Source organism: Chenopodium album, chromosome 13 (genome assembly GCF_948465745.1).
Source record: "Chenopodium album chromosome 13, dcCheAlbu1.1, whole genome shotgun sequence".
In the NCBI taxonomy this organism is placed as follows: domain Eukaryota; kingdom Viridiplantae; phylum Streptophyta; class Magnoliopsida; order Caryophyllales; family Amaranthaceae; genus Chenopodium; species Chenopodium album.
This window is the reverse complement of record NC_137846.1, coordinates 55,459,092-55,479,485: the sequence shown is the minus strand read 5'-3', so window position 1 is coordinate 55,479,485 and position 20,394 is coordinate 55,459,092. Positions and strand designations below refer to the sequence as shown.

The window sequence follows — 20,394 nt, the reverse complement described above, 5'->3', positions numbered from 1 at the left end:
TTTTTTAAATACTAAGGGTGTAGTAGTGTCTAGTGGGTCAGATTCCACAATTGTATGAATTTAAATTATAAACTGATATAATAATAATATTAATGATTTTAAATTTCCCCCATATTGAAATGTTACTTGTCAATTTTGTGACCACTTTTGGTTCTTTTTAGTAGTGAAGGACTGAAGGTTGTTCATATTTTGCTCTATGACTGATATCTTTGGTATTTCTTTCGTAATGGTAGTCTATGTTAATGGGCCATTCTATTTATTTCTTTATTTCGTATGATTATATTGGATTATATTGTTGTTGATTAGTAATTTAGTATTATGGTCCCCCAACGCTAAAATCCTGGCTCTGTCACTGTACGTGTGGATCACACTAACCGTAGTCTGAGGTTTTGTTAAATTTGTAGTTTGAAAATTGTGATGCAGTTTCAAAATTGCAACGCAGTCTGCAAATGTGAGCAAATCACAGTTTGCGATTTCCAAAAATTTTAAACCGCGCTGTGAACATCCCTATAAGGGAAAAGATGGATGCAAAGAACCAAAAGATGAAAAATTATTTTCTGGAAAAATATTTTTGAATAGAGTACAAGAGAAAATCTAACATATGTATTATTTTTTTCCCCAAAATTATCGTTTGCAACAGTCAAGCATCCAACCAACAAAAGCAAAAAAGTATTTCAACAATAATAGTAAGTAACTAATTAACTATATATGTATGGAAGGAGAATGCTCCAATTGGAACAAGGATGCATCTTTGATAAGCAATGACAAACATTTTCTGATTTTCGTTAGCATAGAATTAGTACAATATACATTGATTAATAGTTAGTTTAGTGTTTTCCTAAAAAAAAAATAGTTAGTTTAATGTTTTCCATGGGAAAAAAAGAAAGAGAATTCATTAGCCTTTTGTTTTTTTTTTCTCTCTCTTTTTTTTTTCTCCTTCTCCTTCTACAACTACACTAAACAACTTCATAAGCTATGTGCAATTCCCCTTGGCCTCAACTAGCCAAGAGAAGAAAAGAAAGGCTTCTTTCTACCCGATAACAACTAACAAGAGCAGCCAAACAAAAGCCAAGTTGTTTACTGAAAAAAAAAAAAGAGGGGGGGGGGGGGGGGGAGTGAAATTTGCTTTAGCCTTTTTTATGTACTCTCACTCCCGTCAACAATATGGCCAAAGTAAAATCAGCAAGTTAAGGTGGCTTACTTCAACTCAAAAGAAACACCTCCTCCGCTGCAAACACAAACAAACGAACAAATGGCTGACTCAACATGATTCTAATACAGATACTTATTTCAAAGATAACAGCAGTAATTGGGTTGATTAACAATACTAGAAAGAGAATGAAAACATTATTGAATATAGATATTATCTCAGCAAAAAAGAATCGGAAAAATGACCTAAGGAGACATTTTTAGAACTATTCTCTATCCTAATGGACATCGTGATCTGAAGATACTTCTTTGAGATGAAAAACTATCTCTAGGACTAGGAATATATATGCATATCAATCCATATAACTAGTTAGAGGGTATAAAAAATAATAAGGCAATCATCATACAGAAAATTCTCATGTTATCCAAGGAACAATAAAGAAAAAGTGTAGACTTTGCAGCTAACTTATCAAAATAACCATAAAATTGCAGCTTGTAGAGTTAAACAATAGAACCTCTACTTTGGTTTGTAAATAGCTTTCATGATATATATCTCTTAAAAAGCCTTTAGGACCCGTTTGGTTTGATCATTTGATGTAAAACATTTTTGTGGAAAACATATTTTCAAGGGAAAACACAATTGCAAATTAGTTTTCCTTTGTTTGGTTGCATACAAAAAAAATAATTAAAGAAAAATCAAAAATAGGAGTGGGAATGTGAGGATGGATGAGAGGAAGTAAAAAGGACGAAAGGAGGAGGGATGAAAATGTGGCTTTCCTTGTTTTGTAAAGGATTTATCATTGATGATGCAATTTTCCATTTTCCATCATTGGGAAAATTGTTTTCTACCATTCACAAACCAAACAAAGAAAAGTGGGAAAATCATTTTCTATGAAAATAATTTACACCAAACCAAATGGAACCTTACTGTAAAGATAGCATCAAGGAAAAAGCTTGATCCAGATGTTCCCCCTGATAGCAAGCCACGAGGCACACAACTAGGATTGAAGAATTAAGTTTCTTAGGATGGGAGATTTGCAATATTTATTGTAATACAAGTGCTTGCACTGTTGCACAATAGTTCTTTTAGTAAGTATGACTGAGATAGTAGGCCATGTTCTTGAAGATCTAATATCTTCAATCCTAAACACCTCATATCACTTATCCAGCATTCTAGCCAGATAACCAAGAGCACATCACCTGGGTTCTATAAGTATTAGTATTGCATGTTTTAGAGACTGATTATCCAGAGGCAAGTAGCGAAAAAGAGCTACTGAGTTGGGAAGAAAAGGTAGTGATTAAACTAAGACACACAGCAACTTTCTATAGCTTACAAAGTAGGGAGGAAAAATTGATAAAAAGATATAATTAATAAATAAATAAAAGCATTATTAACTCACATGGCATTTGGACAGCTGTAGATTTTCCAAGAATGCAGCTATCTCAACTTGTTTCATCACTGTAGCATGCAGCACCTATAGTAAAAAAATAATAATAAATAAATAAAATAAATAAATAAATATTAAGGCCTAAATAAAATTGGTATTTTAGTTTCATCAATATATCAATTCTTCAGAAGAAATTCAATTTAAAAAAAAAAAGCATTTTTCTTACTCTCTTTGTTGTTTCAAGGTCACACTCAACACTCTGGATCCTATCCAAAGATTCCTGAAGCAATTGTTCCTTTTCTGGAGGGATAGCCGCCGGTCTTTCACTAATCTCTTCACAACGTTTCTCTATTATGCGAAGACGTTCTAGACAAGGAAGGACACAGTTTTGTCCATTCTCGTTCTCAATTAGTTGTGTGTGGTTCTCCGCTCCATACTCAGATAAGCTACATGGATGAATTGTGTTTCTCCTAGGCCAAAGCCTAAAAGGCACTAGACAGAGATATGTGACAATTCTTACAAGTAGAGACATAAGAGAGCTTGCGAGGGATCGTATATTCATGTTATTAACTATAACCTCGAACTTGAAGAGCCTATATATAGAGGAAGTACCTGCAGCATGTGAGAATTTGTCAAGTACACATTTTTAGCATACTCCAAATTGACAATAAAAGATAAATAAGATGCCAGCTAGTAAAGATACAGCAACTGAGTATAAATCCAAATAAGACAGGATCAGCCAATACATTAACATCAGCATCGTATATCTTACAGGAATTATTTTCAAGATCAATACCTTCAGAATCAAGTATTCTTGTAACAGGACCATCTGTACAAGAAGATGAGGTATGCGGTTTTCTCACCCTATCACCTCGGACCGCATTATCAGTTGCAGAAAAATGGGCATTGCGACTGTAGTACTCATTAGTTTCGGCAATTATAGCCTGCAAACAGCAAAGTTCAAGGTAAAATAAATATACAAGAATTGTGGCATGGGCACTACTCAATCATGCAATCAATCAATCAATCATGCAATGATATGCTAAAATGGCCTATGTTACTAGGGCTCTTCATTTTACATCAAGTACCCATGTCATATCATTGACACTCAGACATGGGTAGTACACTCGACCCTTCGTTTTGGACATATTATTTTTCATAAAATAGCTGAGTTGGACACAAGGACATGCAGCCATGTCGAACACAGAAAATGGCCATTGTAGATCTGCTATATGCATATACATGTTTACACAATCATGCATTGGGAGTAGATTTAGAGGCAATTAAGATAAGAGAACACACTTCTTCATGAACAGGAGCCAAAAAGGAAAATGATGAGCTCCTTCTTTCAGTAGGAGAACTAGAATCGTCAATATCTGAAGCTGATTCTGCTGCTGATTTACTGCAGTTTTTCCCCTGCAACCAAGAAAAAGAAAATCACCTTTAGAGCTCTATTAAAGCATGAAAAAAATATTATGCAGCACAATTGCCACAAAGCCCACAATAATAACATTCGACATACTTTTAATGGTAGTACTTGTACATAATATTCAAATTTCTGATCATGTGATACTTTTGTCATTTGCTTCACAAGGGATGCTTCTGCATTTTGTACAAGCTGAAAAGGAGAGAAAATTAAATTGCATGCTATATAATTTTAAAAGATCTGTGTTCATAACAACAAGAATAGAGCTCAAATATGTTTAGAGAAAGCCACATACTTTCATAATTTCTGGATCATTCCAGGGGCCTTTGTTAGACCTAAGGCACCCACCATAAACAGAACACGTACATGAGCCGCCCAAAAAGTCAGGTAGTTGGCTAGAAGAAGAGGAGGGATGGAGGGAGAAAGAAGGATAGAGAGGGTGAGAAGCTAAGAAAAACTAATAGATGTTCCTTCAAACATAAACAACAATGTAAAAAGCTCCCTGAACCTTGAATCTATAGCTTCCAGTAGCTTAGGGAGTGACTTTGTATCCAAAACCTGTATTAAATAAGAATATAGATCACATTTATGTAGCCCAAAATCATTATTCTATGAACTTAATGACATGTCAAGTTTAAGTTTATGGTAAGTCTTGCTTACTTTGACTATTATTGTTTTCCCAAGAAAAAAAAAATCCTATAAAATGACTAGGAAGACTTTGTGCATCATAAAACAACAGACGTTTCTTGGGGGTCAAAGTTAACAAGCTTTAAACCCAAAAATATAACCACTATGATGATGAAGGGACTAGAGGATGTAATAATAAAAATAAAAAGCAAACAAAAACTTGAAACTTACTTGAATCTTAACTATTGTTTTTGTATCAAGAAATTTCTGTGCAGCAGGCCACACCATCTTCTTGAATCCAGGACCAGCATTAACAATGTACATTCGATGTAGTGTCTGTATTTTCACATACAGAAAGAATCTTAAGAAACAAGAACCAGAAGAAGTGAGTATGCATTCAGAAAGAAGAAAGACATACCTCTGGGTAGTAACTGCTGTCAATCTTAGACATTGCAACAAGAAGGTTTGCAGTAGTCCTAGTAAAATTCTTCATCCCCTAGATGATGATACAAAGTATTGTAAGCTAATGAACATATATCAGGAACATTGATGTGAATTATTCTCCCTAAACTGTTGGGCGTTGCAATTGCAGCCATCTAATCCTTGCAGAATAAGTAAAGTAATAAAATGACACATACCAATCCTTGTACATCCAGGATTGTTGTAGTTGAGAAGATCCTTCTCTTTGCAGCAATGGAACATGCAGGGAACTTTTCCAGTATGGCCCTCTCAAATTCCTGGACATGGTATTTTAAGTAGCGATCGATAGTGGTGATGCGCATGAGCTTAGTGGGGTTGGCTTTTCCTAGTCTCTCGATGTATACTGGCCTCCCTTCTTTGTCAACTCCATGGTAACCCTGAGGGTAATACTGAATGACTTGTTGAAGCTCTTGGAATTGAAAATTCTACATCCAAGAGTGAAATGAAAAGTATAAAGTTGGGTAGGTGAGTGAATGTAAATATGTAATGTAGAGATGTGATAAGAGCAATGTAGAAAGGGAAAGTGCAGATGATTGATACCTCTAAAATGGTGTCGGTTCCAAATTCTTTTCTCCAGCAAAGCATTCCCTCCCACATGAGTATTGTGTTGTGAATATCAAAGTCTCTAGCCTTCAAGAACCTGAGCAAAGTATGGCAGTGATCAAGGGTTGCAGGCAATAAGTTGCGGTGAATTAGGGTTTGACGCAATGTGAAGACAGCAGATTCCTGTTTGGGATCCCGTATATCCTCGATGGGAAAGGAGGAAGGTAGCCTCAGATTAATATTCCTTTTCCCTCGTTTATCTCTATGATTATGAATATGATTCTGATTCTGATTCTGATTCTGATTCGAGAGTCCATCCTCAAGCCCTTCCAAATGAAATCAACATTCATTAAATTAATTTGCACATCTCATGGTTTGTTTATTTCAAATTCACACTCCACAAAGATGAAATGGGATACCTGACATGGGTTGATTCGACTCAATTCAATGAACTCCAATTACCTGTAGTTTGATGATTCAAACAGATGATAATGCATCACACATTGCATTCAATTTTCAATCTCAACCACTAGCATTTGTATGTGATAACAATAACAATAATAATAATAATAATAATAATAATAATAATAATAATACAGGAATAGGAATGGAAATCGAAATCACAATCGAATTAATTCACACAAATACACATACCTGATCGGAACCCTAGCTAGCTAGCTAGCTAGAAAAAGGAGGAGATGCCAATTTCTGGAAAACGAACAAATGCACCTTAAATCTCTCTCCAAACTTACCTTGGGTTTTAGACTTTTGCTGTCTGTCATCTCCCCTTTCCATCTTTTCTTGTTTCATTACGTGTCTTACAGTTCCCTTTTCCCATTATTTTATTATTAAAATTTAAAAGGAAATCTCAAAGATACGTACGACGGTACGAGTATCACTTTCAGGCTTCACCTACATTGCTACCGACACGACAGTTACCTCACGCCCGGCACTTTACCAAAACACCCGGGACTTACTAATATAATACCAAGTACACCTTAACATACGGATTATGATTGCGGTACTTGTTAATTGTATACATTCGGGTTCATCGTATACTCATGTATATTTTGTTCTTATTTTTATAATTGTTTTTCATTTAATCATCAAATAAACGGTAAATTTAACTTTAAATTAGTAGGGACGTAGGGTGTACAAAGTACAATGCACCCGGATATATGTAATAAATTTTACTGTAAAAGGGTTTTATTCTCATCACAAGCAACTAAGATCTCTAATTTTCCTCTACTTGCAAGGAAATATTCCTTACCTTAAAAAAAAAAAAAAAAAAAATTATTGTGATTTGTGGTATACTAGCAACCTTTTCATTACTTGATCTTCAATAGTAATAAGGCTTAAATTTATTCCAAAAAATAAAATAAAATTAGAAACAGACAATAGGTGGTGGGTGTAGCACAAACCCCGGCTTAAATGATCAAATAAGTTAATGAGATGGGACTTGTTATTTCCATGAAAATCAAAAGTGAAAACCCCACCATAATCCTTTATAATTTCCATCTGTCCAAACCCCTCCAGGTGTTGTAACATTTTAACTTTAATTTAACTCTAACAAAACATTAATTAAGTTAATTAATTAATTAGAATTTTTTGTTCATGACTAGAGAGAGTCCCCCAGAAATTTATTTTTGCCATTGAAAATTTCCGATCTTTTAGGAGTTATTGTGTGTTCCTGGAAATTCAACTATTCGAGTTTTATCCGTTGTAAATCAGGTAAACATTTAGAAGAAGTGAATGAAGAGATGGATGTTTCTGAAACTGATGATCCGATGTTGATGTTTTATAATCAGGTGAATATGGGAGGTGCGCTGGGTGTGGTTGCAGAATCACCAAAATCAAGTTATTTTCCAGAAACCAAATTAGAAGCTAAGATGGTTGAAGCTATGCAAAAGAGAGCTTCTAAAGGAACTGCCATGAAATCCTTCAACACCATCATTCTCAAGTTTCCTAAAATCGATCAAAGCTTTAGAAAATGCAAGGCTATCTTTCAACAATTTGGTATCTTTCCATTCATTTCCCCCTGTTTTTTTTTTTTTTTTTAATTTAATATCTTTGTTCTGATGTCATGTTTTTAGTCATACCAATAGTGTTGGTTCCTAGATAGATCTGACCTGGTTGCTTGTTTAATGTGATGGGATCAACTCGGAATCGGAAGATGTGGATAATAACGATGTGATCGATCACAGTGAACTAAAAGCTTGCTTCCGGAAATTAGAAGTTAGTTTCAGCGAGGAAGAGATTGATGATTTCTTCAAGGCATGTGATATAAATGAGGACATGGGCATCAAATTCAATGAATTTATCGTCCTTCTCTGTCTTGTCTACCTTCTTCAGGAGGATCCTTCTAAGAATCAACTTGTATCCTTCTGAACTTGCTTCTTACTTATTGTATACTACTCGTATATGTTCCTTTAAATGAATGAATATTTGATTGGCTGACTGACTAATTGATTTCGCCTTAACAATGCATCTCTTAGAAATCTCGTATGGGTTTGCCCAATCTGGAGGCCACATTTGAGACCCTTGTTGATACTTTTGCCTTCTTGGACAAAAATAAGGATGGCTATGTCAGCAAGACTGAGATGATTCAGGCTATTAATGAAACTACCTCCGGAGAACGTTCTTCAGGACGAATCGCCATGAAAAGATTTGGTCAGCATCCTCACCTCCTTTCTCTTTACTCTTACTGTGCATCATTAGTTTAGTATCTTCTACAAGTTTTATGTAATACCCTCTACTCCAAAACATTTTGCTTTTATGTGTTTTCCAATTTACAGACATAATCCTTTGTTACTAGATTTGGCTTATCTTACAGAATCATCATTATCTATTTCTCCTCTTCCCTTCCAGATTATCTGTTAAAATTGCAATTTGCTTAAGTGCGATATTGTTTCTTAATACTTGTTTACACCTGATATGGGAACAACCGAACAAGGACTCAATGCTTGACTGAATTTCATTAGGCATCCAGCAGTGGCCAGTGGGGATCAAGTGTCTCTAGCACCTTAGGTTACCCGAACTGAGTCTCTAAAACCATCACTCCTAGAGCCGTACAGGTGATCAGCCTCTGCAAGGACTAAGTTTATCTTGGTTGGTGAGAGATGTTAAACAGGAGACTGTGTTTGTGGCATTGATGTTTATTGAATTAGTGGGGCTTCCATCAACACTTTGTGTTGTGCAGCTGCAAGTAAAAGAGTCTTGCATGTTTAGATAGAAGCTTACTCTGCATTAGTAATTCCTAACGTGTGTTGTTGTGCTACTGCAGAAGAGATGGACTGGGATAGAAATGGAATGGTTAACTTCAAGGAATTTCTATTTGCTTTCACCCGTTGGGTTGGTATTGATGAAGCTGAAGATGAGGATGAAGTAGACGAGGATGAAGCAGAAGCTTAATTAATGCTTTCTCAGATCTTCCTTAGAATTTTCCATCTTATGTACTACCTTCAACAGCAATTAGTTAAGCTGGTTAGGTGGATGGTATTTGCACCCAGACTCTTGTTTTGACAGAATGTTGGAAGTGTTTTTCTTTTTTCAACAGCACACGGTTGTTGTCACATTGTACATAGCCCACTTGTTTGTAACGGTATGGCTTAAATAAGTATAGAGCATGTACTATCTGAATATACTTGGTTTTGAATTTCATGTTCTGTAATTTCTGCAAGCATAAAGTATGGGTTAAATTACAAGTTGGAGAGCAGCAAAGCCAAAGGAGCAGGAGGCAAAATCTCTACCCCCGTCCCTGTGGTTATAAAGCCATGAAGGTACTACGGAGTATTGGAAACAGCACAACTACTTATACCGCAGAATTTTCAATGCCTCCAAAACCTACCAAGAATGCTTCTTTTAGTTTTAATTATTATTTCAGTAAATATTGTTCCCATGTATGCTTCTGATTTATTCATTATCATTCCCATTTTAGACCTGGTTCCCTCATAACAATTCACAACCCTAGCTTCAAAACGAGTTCAAAGACATATATTAGGGCAAAAAAATATACAACAGGCAAGATCCCAAAAATATTATCAAACTTGAAATTTTTCCATAAATCAATCCATTCAAGTCTACAACTGCTACTAGACATTCAAACCCATCTATATGGGTAGTGCTTCTGCTCTCCACTGTAAGCACACCATATAATGATAGCTACCATTACCCTACCAAAACTTTCACAATATCATTAAAAAAATTAAAAAAAAAATAATAATAATAAAAAAAAAACTCCATAATACATGACTGAGGCAGATTTCTAACTAGCCTAAAGAAGCATACAAACGCAAGCCATCTAAACTCAACTGGTCATTCCAGAATATAAGCTATTATGACCTCAACCACCCAGACTAGATGCTAAACATGCTTGATTTACCATTACATTAAAAATAGAACTGGCACACTAATTGCACCAGTGCCCCGATGGCAGTTGGGACTTCAGAAGCACTGTGGCAGGTACATCAGCACCAGTAGCGTGGGAATGTCCAGTTTACCCTTCATAGCTAATAATTCTCCAGAACCCCACCATAATTTATCACCCCCGAGTCTTGGCCCTCTTCATCCCTAGGCTGTTGTGAAAGGGAGATACAGAACCAGACATGTGAGAACCATCTTCACGAAGTGTACCGTTTAGCATAGCTAACTCTCGCAACTGCTGTTTCTTGAAGAAGTCTTGAGACTCATCCTGATTAAGAAAGATGAGATTGTTAGAAAATCATTTAAGGTCCAAAAAATATAAGCATAACAAAACACAAGGTTCTGCTAAGTTTCGGTAGCCCCTAGAATAACATACCACAGGCTTGAGCAGATCCTCAAGTATCTCACGTGCTTGCATCAGGCGGGCATCAATTATTTCTACAGGCAATTCTGCCTCTACAAGTATGTGAAGGGGTTCATTAAGATGTTCATACCCTGGTTTTCCCCGCATCATATCCTCCTTTGATAAAAAAGATGATGCAAGAATTGTTGTGTTAGTATTTCTATACAAACTAAAATACAGATTATCAAGCAGTAAATTCTCAAAAAAGTAATTGATCTCAACACACTTTTAATACACGCAATACTTTCAGAAATTTACAAGGATACACAAACAGACTAATTTCACCATCCACAAACTGCAAATTTGTGAGAAATAATTACATCAATTATAAGTTATGCAAAATTTTCATTTCATTGAAAGCGACCGCCTTAAAGAATTATTTTCAAATGCTCGGTACAGCTTGACTAATGCTACAGTGAAATGACTTAAAATGCACAAAAATGACCATGGGTTGTTTTGGGGAAAATGGATGTCATTTTATTTGCTTGAATAAGAATTTTAGGTGTTTGGCAAAAACTAAGAATTCAAAAAACAATGTAATAATATCCATGACCTTAATGAATCTCAAAAAATTATTTGCCTCTAGGTTACTAATGTCTTAATCTTCCTTTAATCCTTTTATTAATACTCCCCAAATCAAGATATCATCATATATATAGCATATTAGAACTTTGAAGTTTGAAGTGAGGAAGAATTCTAGAGATCTTGCAACCTAGATGCTTATGTCATTCGTAAAAAAAGTAGCTAGAGAGTAGAGAAGTGCTTAGTGGTGATGGAGAGAGGTTCTGGGTTTGGTAGAGCTGTAGAGGAGGGAGAAAGAGAGATGATGAACTGATGAAGTTAAAAATAGCGAGGGAGTGGTGGTCCAAGATATAGAGAGCATTTGACGGTATGAAATTTAATGAGATTGTGTAAAATCAAATTTCAAACAGTGAAAGTGAATGATAAAGTAATCAAAATTATTACGTAACTAATACTGAGTAAATAAGTACTTTCTCTATTAAAATAGTTTTTTAAAAAAAATGCTTACACTAACACTAGCAAGCTTGCCAATGCACAACTTTAAACATATACTACATATAAAAATAATATAATATTATGATATGAAATAAATTATTATTATGAACACTTTTTATTAATTTCATCCTATTTCAATAAATTAGTATAAAGTTAGTAAATGAATAGTACAAAAATACAAGTGTTGCAATAGTTTACGATGGAATAATAAACAATAAACTATAGTTAATAATCTATACTAATCCATATTCTTGGATTCTACTCGCTTTACGTTTTCATCTTTTTCATACTCATTTCTAGGGACCTTCATGCCTAATTCATTTTGTATCCTCATACTATGGTCAGTTCACCTGGTGATCCGGTGTGATTTGATTTCTAAATTTGAACTGAACATACTCTATGTTAAATATCACTAGGGGATGCAATAATTTGACAGAAGATGTAGTTTTAAGCATAATGCTTATCGAAAAGAACCATGTCTTAGAGTTGCTAAGCAATACTTGCCAAGTTGCAATCATGTTTGTTATTCCCTCCGTCCCATAATACAGTTCCTATTTTCCTTTTCGGGTGTTCCAAAATGTTGTTCTTTGTTTCATTTTTTTCCTTTTTAAGGTGCTATGAAATAACTAAAATACCCTCATTTTTCAATTCCAATACACTTTAATCCTTTTTTCTACTATTTTTTCCCCTATATTGATTTTTTTTTTTTTTTGGGGATTTTCCCACGCATCCTTTTACTCCCATCATTTTCCGACTTCATTTACTTGGGAACTACTCCTTTTTCATCTCATTTTCTCTCTTCTCCTGTAATCTCCCACTTTTCACCAAGTACCCTAACGTTGACTCCTTTCTCTCATCAGAATATCAGATCCTCGAATTTGAAAGAGTATTCTCACCTATAAATTGTAGATTGGTGTATAAAGCACTCATGCAAATTAAAGCCCTCAAAAAATTTCTTAAAAAAACACTTTCAAAGCTAATTTGGGTGGTTGACGGGAGGCAGCAGATTTCTTGGGCTTGTATATGTATATTTGATCCTGCTATGTATATGTATGTATGAAGGAAGAAGAAAATGGAGTTAAAAGTAAATTTTTTTTTAAAAAAAAAATGGGGAAATTCCAAAAGCTTTTTTTGATTTAGTTTGAGAGGATTATTTGATTGATTTAAGGGCTTTTTATTTAAGCAGAGGAAGGCGAGGGAAGTAGTGGTGGTTTTAGGTGGCTGTGAGAGCCGCGTGGATGTTGGTGGTGGTTCCAGGCATTAGTGGTTGGTGGGGGCAGCGACAGTAACTGGAAGAAAAAGGAAGGGTTTTGCCTAAATAAATAAACAGAAAACGCAACCAAAAAATTTAACAGAAAACTCCAAAAGGTGCATTAATTGCAAACTTGTTTTATTGTACTATTAGTAAAGTTTCAAGTACATCACACACTGAATCCTCCCATTCCTTAATTCCTGTGAAATACTACAAACGGGAACTATACTTTGGGACGGAGGGACTAATTAAGACAGACAGACAGTGCGTATCATTCACATTTACATAGCATACAAGAAAATAACAGTTACATGTGACAAATTTGGATAGTCCCAGGGGTGCAAAAATCTGCTAAGGGCAATGAGCAAATTTTGGTTTTAGATCTGCCAAATCATCAATCTAAAGTGTGGTTAATCACAAATCCAAGCCAGATTGAAAGCAAATTTAGCAAATCTAATATTCGATGAATTATAGCATTACAATAGAAAATCTAACAAGTGATGAAAAGAATCTCAGTTTTTCTACTTCTCCCTAACAACACAATGGTACTTGATTGATGATTATGTAAACATAGCAACCTCCATAATCGCAATTGTTCCATGTTCCCAGAAAAAAACTTCCTATAAACATATCTTCCAAAAATGGGTTTGGGCACTTGTGCCAAAACATCTATTCATTTTAAAAGGCAATGAAGCAACATCTATTCTAGTGTTCAACATCCCAGTAAAACCATGTTACACACACAATCAGCACAATTGTACAAACATTTTCCAAATTTATGAACTTAAAACCTTATATATAAACATTCCACACAAATTAATAACTTCCTTGGAGACACCAAGTGCACAGAAATGAGTTACAGCAGCATGAAGGTAAATTAACACAATCATATATGACAACAGTACAGGAACAATAATGATTACCTTTGCCGGATCCTTGATGCTGCCACGTCCTCTGATAAGAACACGACAATCAGTAGTAGCTTCAACACGCTTGAGAGAGTTTCCTCTCGGGCCAAGCAGTCGCCCGACAAAGTTGTACTGCTACAGCGAATAAAAAAGGTACAATGAGATTGTGTTGTATAAGAAATATCATTCACTAATCAAGACCACGTAATCAAATCATATAAGAACCACACCAACTTCATACATTGGGATAGTTGTCAACAGGAATGTCCACCCTGATAGTCCTCTTCACAATAAGGCCTGACGAGTTACCATGAGAACCAAGCCAGTTCTGAGCTGAAGACTGGTGTAAAAGACCAGACATCTGCAAAGAAAGCTAACATTTGTAAATGAAATCGCACAACAAAAAAAAGGAATCATGTTCCCGATATCTAACAAAGGGTCCACGGAGATTTGGGAATATCTATTTAGGAAAATAACAAGTCAACATAGTATCAGACTCCCCACATGACCTGATGACCACATTTATTCTTGAACAGTGCTGGTACAGGTCCACAATATTTTCAGAAACCACCAGAATGCTCATAGCAGAACCTGATTCTGAAGTCAAGGCCATGTTTAGTAGAAATAATCCCACAAAAAGGTACTGAAGGGAGGGATCCTAAAGTATAGAGTCTGGAAGTCTTTTTTCTGACACCTCTTCAAATAAAATTTTAAATGGCTGGAATTTTATTATTGCATGGGCAGATTGATTTATGAAATCAAGGATAATGATTAGTATGCCTTGGGTTAAAATAAAAAGAATTATCCCTCTTCACAGCAGCAGTCCAACCTACACCTAATATTATTCCATAACATTGTTAGCTTCATCACTGCCTGTCATGAGAAGAGTGGATACGCTATCAACAAATTGTTAGCACTAAGATAAAACAATTGAGTCAGTAAAAATTTTTAAACAGTAAAATTTGACGAAAACTAAAGGTCGTGTTAATGGTCAGTAATCCGTACTTCTGATTGGAAAGGTGATGCCCATCCATTCATATCTGCTCCTCCATTTGAATATATTCCTCCAGAAGGCAGAGGCCTAGCATGTTCAAGCCCAGATTGATCTAATATTGAAGCATTCCCCAACAGTGTAGTTACACGCAATATTTCTGCTCAATGTCAATTTTCAATAACAGATGTACTAGTTAGCATTTGTTATATATTAGTAGGCAATTCACCACAAACACAATACAGTTTGCCGAGTTAGTTCAGCTATCAGACACCTTCACCATCCCCGGCCACACACAAATGAGGGGGAGGGGGAGAGTGAAAAGACAACTTTAGTAACAGAATAAAGGGCAAAAAAGTAAATATAAACTAATCATCTACATAAAATTAATCATTGGGCAAAGCTTCCAATGTCCCACATCACAAGCAGTCATTTTCCCAAACTCGCTCAAAGTAAATTAAGCATTAAAATAAGTAAATAAATAATACAAAACGATAAGTTCTTGAATGACTGACACAAGAGGTTATTCCAAATGATCCCATTATAGAGATTCAATGAGCACATATTCCATAAGAATATTCTCCACGAACATATATGTATATCTTAACCACATCCGTCCACAGCATATCCAAGATGCCCAAGAGATTAACAATAAGGTCAGATGAAAATAACCACCCTTGTGTTTTTGTCAGCCAAAATTTACATACAGGCGCACGATGACCTCTCATATTGCTAATTAATTTTTTTTTTAAAATGAACTTAAACAAGTATACGAAACCTCCTGAAGTCCTAAGCACCAATATCAGTCAAATTTTCCAGTAAAAATTGCTAAAATAAAGATACATCCTACCCTGTCCAAGCATCCACCAGACTGATACACCCTTAACAACAAACTGAAAGTGATCTCAACCATGGATGGCATGACAAAGCATATCACTAGAAAAAAATGCCGGCAGCAATTGCTAAAGAGACTGTCCATGAAGGTTTGAAAGGCTATATTTTGAAACAACAAGTATTCAAAAATTTGTTAGATTAAGACATTAAATAACAAGTATAATGCCATGGTATTAGATATGGTTGCCTAGTGCCACTAAGAAAAAAAAAATGAAGTACGCTAACAATTAACAAAAGCATCTGATGTAAATTTTCAAGAAAGCAGAAATAGACAAAATCGAGAAATATTAACTTTGCTGTCATAGTAGAGTAGTGGTAGACTTAATCAAATGCCTCATTATAATGTCCTATAACACTTATTTGTCATAAAATGGCATGAATATCCATGTGTTTCTGAATCGACGGTTGAAAACTTTCTGCACAAAGTACCATCCCAGTCTATTGTGTGCAAGACCCTAATTAGGGACGCTCATCATAGACACCAGGACAATGATCTGAAAAGGAATTTCAGCCTTTCTTCTCGTAAGATAAATGCCACAATAGATCATATCAAACACTCTGCCTGTCCCATACTCACACACATTATGAAAACAGATTGAGAAGGATATTTTGCTTAAAAATAGCATACCATAAAAAGAGAAGCAACAACAAATTGTCACATGGATTCGCTATTATGATGAAGGCCGTGCTCTAGAAAGTATGCTATAGAAAGATAAGTAGGACTCTCACCTCAGGACTTTTAATATATGAGACAGAATGAGTGGAGGATACATTTTACCCAACAAGAAAGAGGGAGAGAAAAAAGAGTGAGAGTGAAGTTAATCACAGCATCACTGACACATAAGGGAATATTAGGAAATTTGAGTCCGTGTCATCTCAATAAATACTTATCACGATGATCCTTGATGAGTCTATCGGTTTCCCTCAGCCAGACCTCTATACTGATATTCCACTCTCTGGACACAGCAAAACACAGCCTCTAGATGCATGTTACATGGAAAACTCTCCTTGTTTCATATATAGTGTTTAGGAGTGGATTAAATTACCCCTCCATCATCATCTACCAGACATTTTGCCAAATATGAATTATTCAGGTTAAAATGCTATTAAGAAAGCAAAGCAACTAGCAATTAAGATCAAGGTCTCCTACAAAATGCAATTAATCAAGCTAGTCAACACATTAAATTAGTTATAATTTTTCTCCTTTCCATGGGATTAGCTTTACATGATTAAGTTAGGAACTTATGGTAATAGTTAAGGTTTATTAACGATGACATTTTGAAGGTACGAATCTGAAAGATTACGAATAATACTAATGATTTAATAGAAATGAGACATCAAAGACACCAATGGGAAGAAACAACAGAAAAGATAGGTTGACAAGCAAGATAATTGGAGCAACAGTTGTAGGAGGGTGCATTTGGCTTAAATTATGGGTTGATTAATGAGGTGGTTAACCAGTAATGCAAAAAAAAAAAAAAAAAAAAAAAACTCACCCTGATTTAATAAACGGTAACAGTAGGGAAGCACGGGCAAAAAAGGACCGATTTTCTGACGTTCAGCCAACAACTCTGAAAGGTATCTGTCCACATAAATATAAGTCCGATGAGTTAAAAATCATCGTAATTGACACACATAATAGCATCCGAAAACAAGCAAATTAAATGAAAATTTTGACAGATCAGGATTACATATAATTTAATTGATGTTATAGTAAGTAAAGAAGTGATGAGTTGATGAATACAGTAGTAATTCTAGTCTAATAATAATAAAAAAATTATCAATTAAAATGAGAGATCTGTTAAATGAATCTAATTAATAAAATGAAATGAGTTAATCGGAGATCTGACAAAAAAAAAAAAAAAGCAGTAGCAGAAGTAAGATTAGAGTGTATGGATCTAAAGAGAGAGAGAGAAAATACTTCTCTTGATCAGCGAGAGTGGAGGAGGCAGAGCGAAGACCAGCGATGTGAGGAGAGTGAGGAGTTGTTGACGGTGACGGAGAATATGACATGTATCTGCCCGACGCCATTCTTTCCGGCTTACCTAAATCAGTAATCACCAACCAAACACTAAGAGAAGCTAAGATATAAATAAGCAGCTACTTACTCAATCATGTAAGATGAACCCAACCAAACCCTTACAACTTTGCCTTCAGACTTCAAACCCAATCAATCAATCTATCTATCTATCAATCCCCACTTCCACGGACTAAGGACTACTCTTCACTTTCAAGTTCCAACTACTACTAGTCTACTAGTCTACTACTGCGTCGGTTGCTACACACTAATGACCCCAACTACATCACTGTTCATATAATAATAATCATTACTCGTATTAACCTATATTCCAACACTCAAATCTCCGTAATTTTTACCCACATAAATCTATGCATAGTTATTTTGGGTTATAAATTTCACTTTTTTAAATTATCCCTTTTTAACCTTTTTTTTTTTTTTTTTTTTAGGAAAAAAAAACTATCATCCTATCCTATTTTTTAGCAAAATAAAACCCGTATTTTTACCATTACCATTATTTGATTACTAATACTCCGTAACATGACTTCATCAGTTGTTTTTTAATCAACACAGTTTTATTTTTTAAATCGTTTTTTACCAAAGATTTATGCACATATATTGCATGTTTTTCTTAGCTTGTAATAATTATACATGGCAAACACAATAATGACGATAGTGATACTTCGTGTTGCTATAGCGAGGGTAGTGATGCTTGTTTTTGGTGTTTAGAGAGCCATAAGGGCAGAAATATCTCTTGGAAGAGGGAGATAATCTCTAACCACTTAAACTATCCCTCACTCTAATATGTGGTTCGTATATTTATTTTATTTATATTATATTCCATCCGTTTTGTAATAAATTGTGCGCAATACTTTGACTTTTACATTATTTATAGGCTTAGGGCCTGGTCACATTTACTGAATTGAGCTGAATTGAGCTGGTTGGAGTTGAACTGAACTAAACTGATTGGAGCTGAACTGAACTGAATTGAACTGAATAAAGCTGAAATTAATATTTTATGAGAGAAGGAAATTAGGAGCTGATTGGAGCTGAACTGAACTGAAATTAAGCTGAAGTGAACAAGACCTTAGTTTGACTATACTTTTTATCAATATATAAAAAAACATATATTGCCATGTAAAATATTTTTGGATTAGTCTTTAGGTATAGTTTCATTAGATCAAACCTTTATACTTCTTAATAAATATAATTACAAATATTAATGGTCAAAGTTGTATATCGGCATATGTGTTAATCAAAGTGTTGCGTCTTTGTGTATGTACGTGTGTCTACATTATGACTATTTGCATCACCTTGGTTCATTACATTCTTACGCTATCTAATTCACATACTCTATTTTTGTTTACAACTTATATATGTACGAAATATCTTTCTTTACTCGGGTAATATTTAACTACATTACTTTTACCATTAGTTAGACTACAAAATAACTGGTTATTTACCTTCATTCTTCCTATATACGGAGTAGAATTCCATCTTTAGTTTTTCTCATTTCCTGTTCTCTGTCCTAAAATACTATTTTCATTTTCTTTTCTCACTCACACTACAGTTTTCCCAATTTCTTTTCAAATGTACCAAAGTGATCATCTCATTTCTTATTATAATATTCAAATAGATATATTCCCCCTCCTTTTTTTTTTCTGTGTTTTTAATGTAAAAATGATGAGTTAATACAACAAAAACATTTACTGTTTTACCTTCTCCCAACATTGAATTATGCATTTTTAATACTTCGTAAAAGAAATTACAAATGTGACTTGATAATTGCAAATTATACATGTTTTAAATTTCATAATTCCCGTGAAATTTTCATAATGGGAGAAGTATAGTGAGACGAAAGGAGTCTTGAGTAAGTTATACATTATTGATCTTATATTACATTTTTTTTTTAATTTCAATGTCTTTAATTACCTATTAGAGAAAAAAAAAAACTATTTGATTATCATACATTAGGATAAATAGAGACGAAGAGAACAATGGTTATGAATTGGGTTTGACCATTGATAATAGTTTTGCAACAATTTTCTCAAGCCAAATACCTATTTTTTCACCAAAATTCTTCAATACAAAGTGGAACTTGTAATATTCAAAATGCAAGCTCTAACTCTTATCACTAGTTTAAACAAGTTTATTAATTTCTATACTTAAACAAATTTGTAGCTAAGCATACAAGTCATAATAGGTTTATAGTAAACCATTATAACCGTTAATATTAAATTAATGACTCATGTTTTTTTTTTGTAACACTTTTTTTTTAATAATTGAATAATTAAATTGATGGAATTAAATACAAATGGTAGATAAACTTGGATTCTTACTAGCGTAATAAGAATTTTATGTATGTTCCTAAATTGCTTGGAGGGTCGAGCATTCATGATACAATAAAAAAATTTAATGACCCTTTAATAAGAAAACAAGACTAGTAGTTGCTATTTAATTGAATGAAAATATTTGTTTAGGTCATGTGCGTAGAAAATACTACTCCTATCATAAAGGAGGAATTTTGGATTGTTTATTCAAATTTTGCATTTAGTTTTATTGGCAAAAGAGTTTGCGTAAAGAGTGAGGAAAGTTAAACGGACTTGCGCAAGAAACAAAGGTCGACAAACAAATGACAATTGATGCTGCATTAATTCTCACTTGTAGAAGGTGATGATGTTTTGAGTGTTGTTAATAATGGGTCAAATAATCTTGAAGAATGAAGTTGTTGGCTTATACTCTGTAGTTTTTAATAAAGATATATTCATTGTATCGTGGTTACAACTCTTAGCACATTAAAGGATGTTTTAATTTTGACCTTTTCACTAAATGAAGTATTATTGGTCAAGGTGACATGCAAATGTATCATTAGTGCTT

The 20,394-nt window shown here is 34.4% G+C and overlaps 3 protein-coding genes across 8 annotated transcripts; 1 reads left to right on the top strand and 2 right to left on the bottom strand.

The window, feature by feature from the left end:
* Positions 1-742: 742 nt before the first annotated feature.
* LOC145575046 (phosphatidylinositol/phosphatidylcholine transfer protein SFH13-like) lies at positions 743-6,714 on the bottom strand. 2 transcript variants are annotated; one of them, XM_081632972.1, is made up of 15 exons: positions 6,268-6,714; positions 6,033-6,075; positions 5,611-5,939; positions 5,229-5,495; positions 5,009-5,086; positions 4,822-4,926; positions 4,472-4,521; positions 4,259-4,358; positions 4,060-4,155; positions 3,840-3,953; positions 3,334-3,481; positions 2,764-3,149; positions 2,550-2,624; positions 1,202-1,228; positions 743-1,080 (listed from the first exon to the last, which is right to left on the bottom strand). In XM_081632972.1, exons 2-14 carry the CDS (start codon positions 6,037-6,039, stop codon positions 1,208-1,210), a joined length of 1,776 nt encoding a protein of 591 aa, XP_081489098.1. In that variant the 5' UTR covers positions 6,040-6,075; positions 6,268-6,714; the 3' UTR covers positions 743-1,080; positions 1,202-1,207. The 2 variants fall into 2 exon arrangements, with proteins under 2 accessions (XP_081489098.1, XP_081489097.1); XM_081632971.1 differs by lacking the exon at positions 743-1,080 and having other exon boundaries at positions 1,093-1,228; positions 6,268-6,711.
* Positions 6,715-7,141: 427 nt separating this feature from the next.
* LOC145575049 (putative calcium-binding protein CML21) lies at positions 7,142-9,268 on the top strand. 2 transcript variants are annotated; one of them, XM_081632979.1, is made up of 5 exons: positions 7,142-7,344; positions 7,422-7,629; positions 7,787-7,989; positions 8,109-8,283; positions 8,897-9,268. In XM_081632979.1, exons 2-5 carry the CDS (start codon positions 7,428-7,430, stop codon positions 9,022-9,024), a joined length of 708 nt encoding a protein of 235 aa, XP_081489105.1. In that variant the 5' UTR covers positions 7,142-7,344; positions 7,422-7,427; the 3' UTR covers positions 9,025-9,268. The 2 variants fall into 2 exon arrangements, with proteins under 2 accessions (XP_081489105.1, XP_081489103.1); XM_081632977.1 differs by lacking the exon at positions 7,142-7,344 and having other exon boundaries at positions 7,351-7,629.
* Positions 9,269-9,648: 380 nt separating this feature from the next.
* LOC145575047 (KH domain-containing protein At5g56140-like) lies at positions 9,649-17,777 on the bottom strand. 4 transcript variants are annotated; one of them, XM_081632973.1, is made up of 8 exons: positions 17,644-17,764; positions 17,422-17,545; positions 16,997-17,082; positions 14,621-14,766; positions 13,857-13,988; positions 13,631-13,750; positions 10,412-10,555; positions 9,649-10,303 (listed from the first exon to the last, which is right to left on the bottom strand). In XM_081632973.1, the coding sequence occupies exons 2-8, from the start codon at positions 17,529-17,531 to the stop codon at positions 10,154-10,156; spliced, it is 888 nt and encodes a 295-aa protein (XP_081489099.1). In that variant the 5' UTR covers positions 17,532-17,545; positions 17,644-17,764; the 3' UTR covers positions 9,649-10,153. The 4 variants fall into 4 exon arrangements, with proteins under 4 accessions (XP_081489099.1, XP_081489100.1, XP_081489102.1 ...); XM_081632974.1 differs by having other exon boundaries at positions 13,631-13,747; positions 17,422-17,777; XM_081632976.1 differs by having other exon boundaries at positions 13,631-13,747; positions 13,857-13,976; positions 17,422-17,773.
* Positions 17,778-20,394: the final 2,617 nt, after the last annotated feature.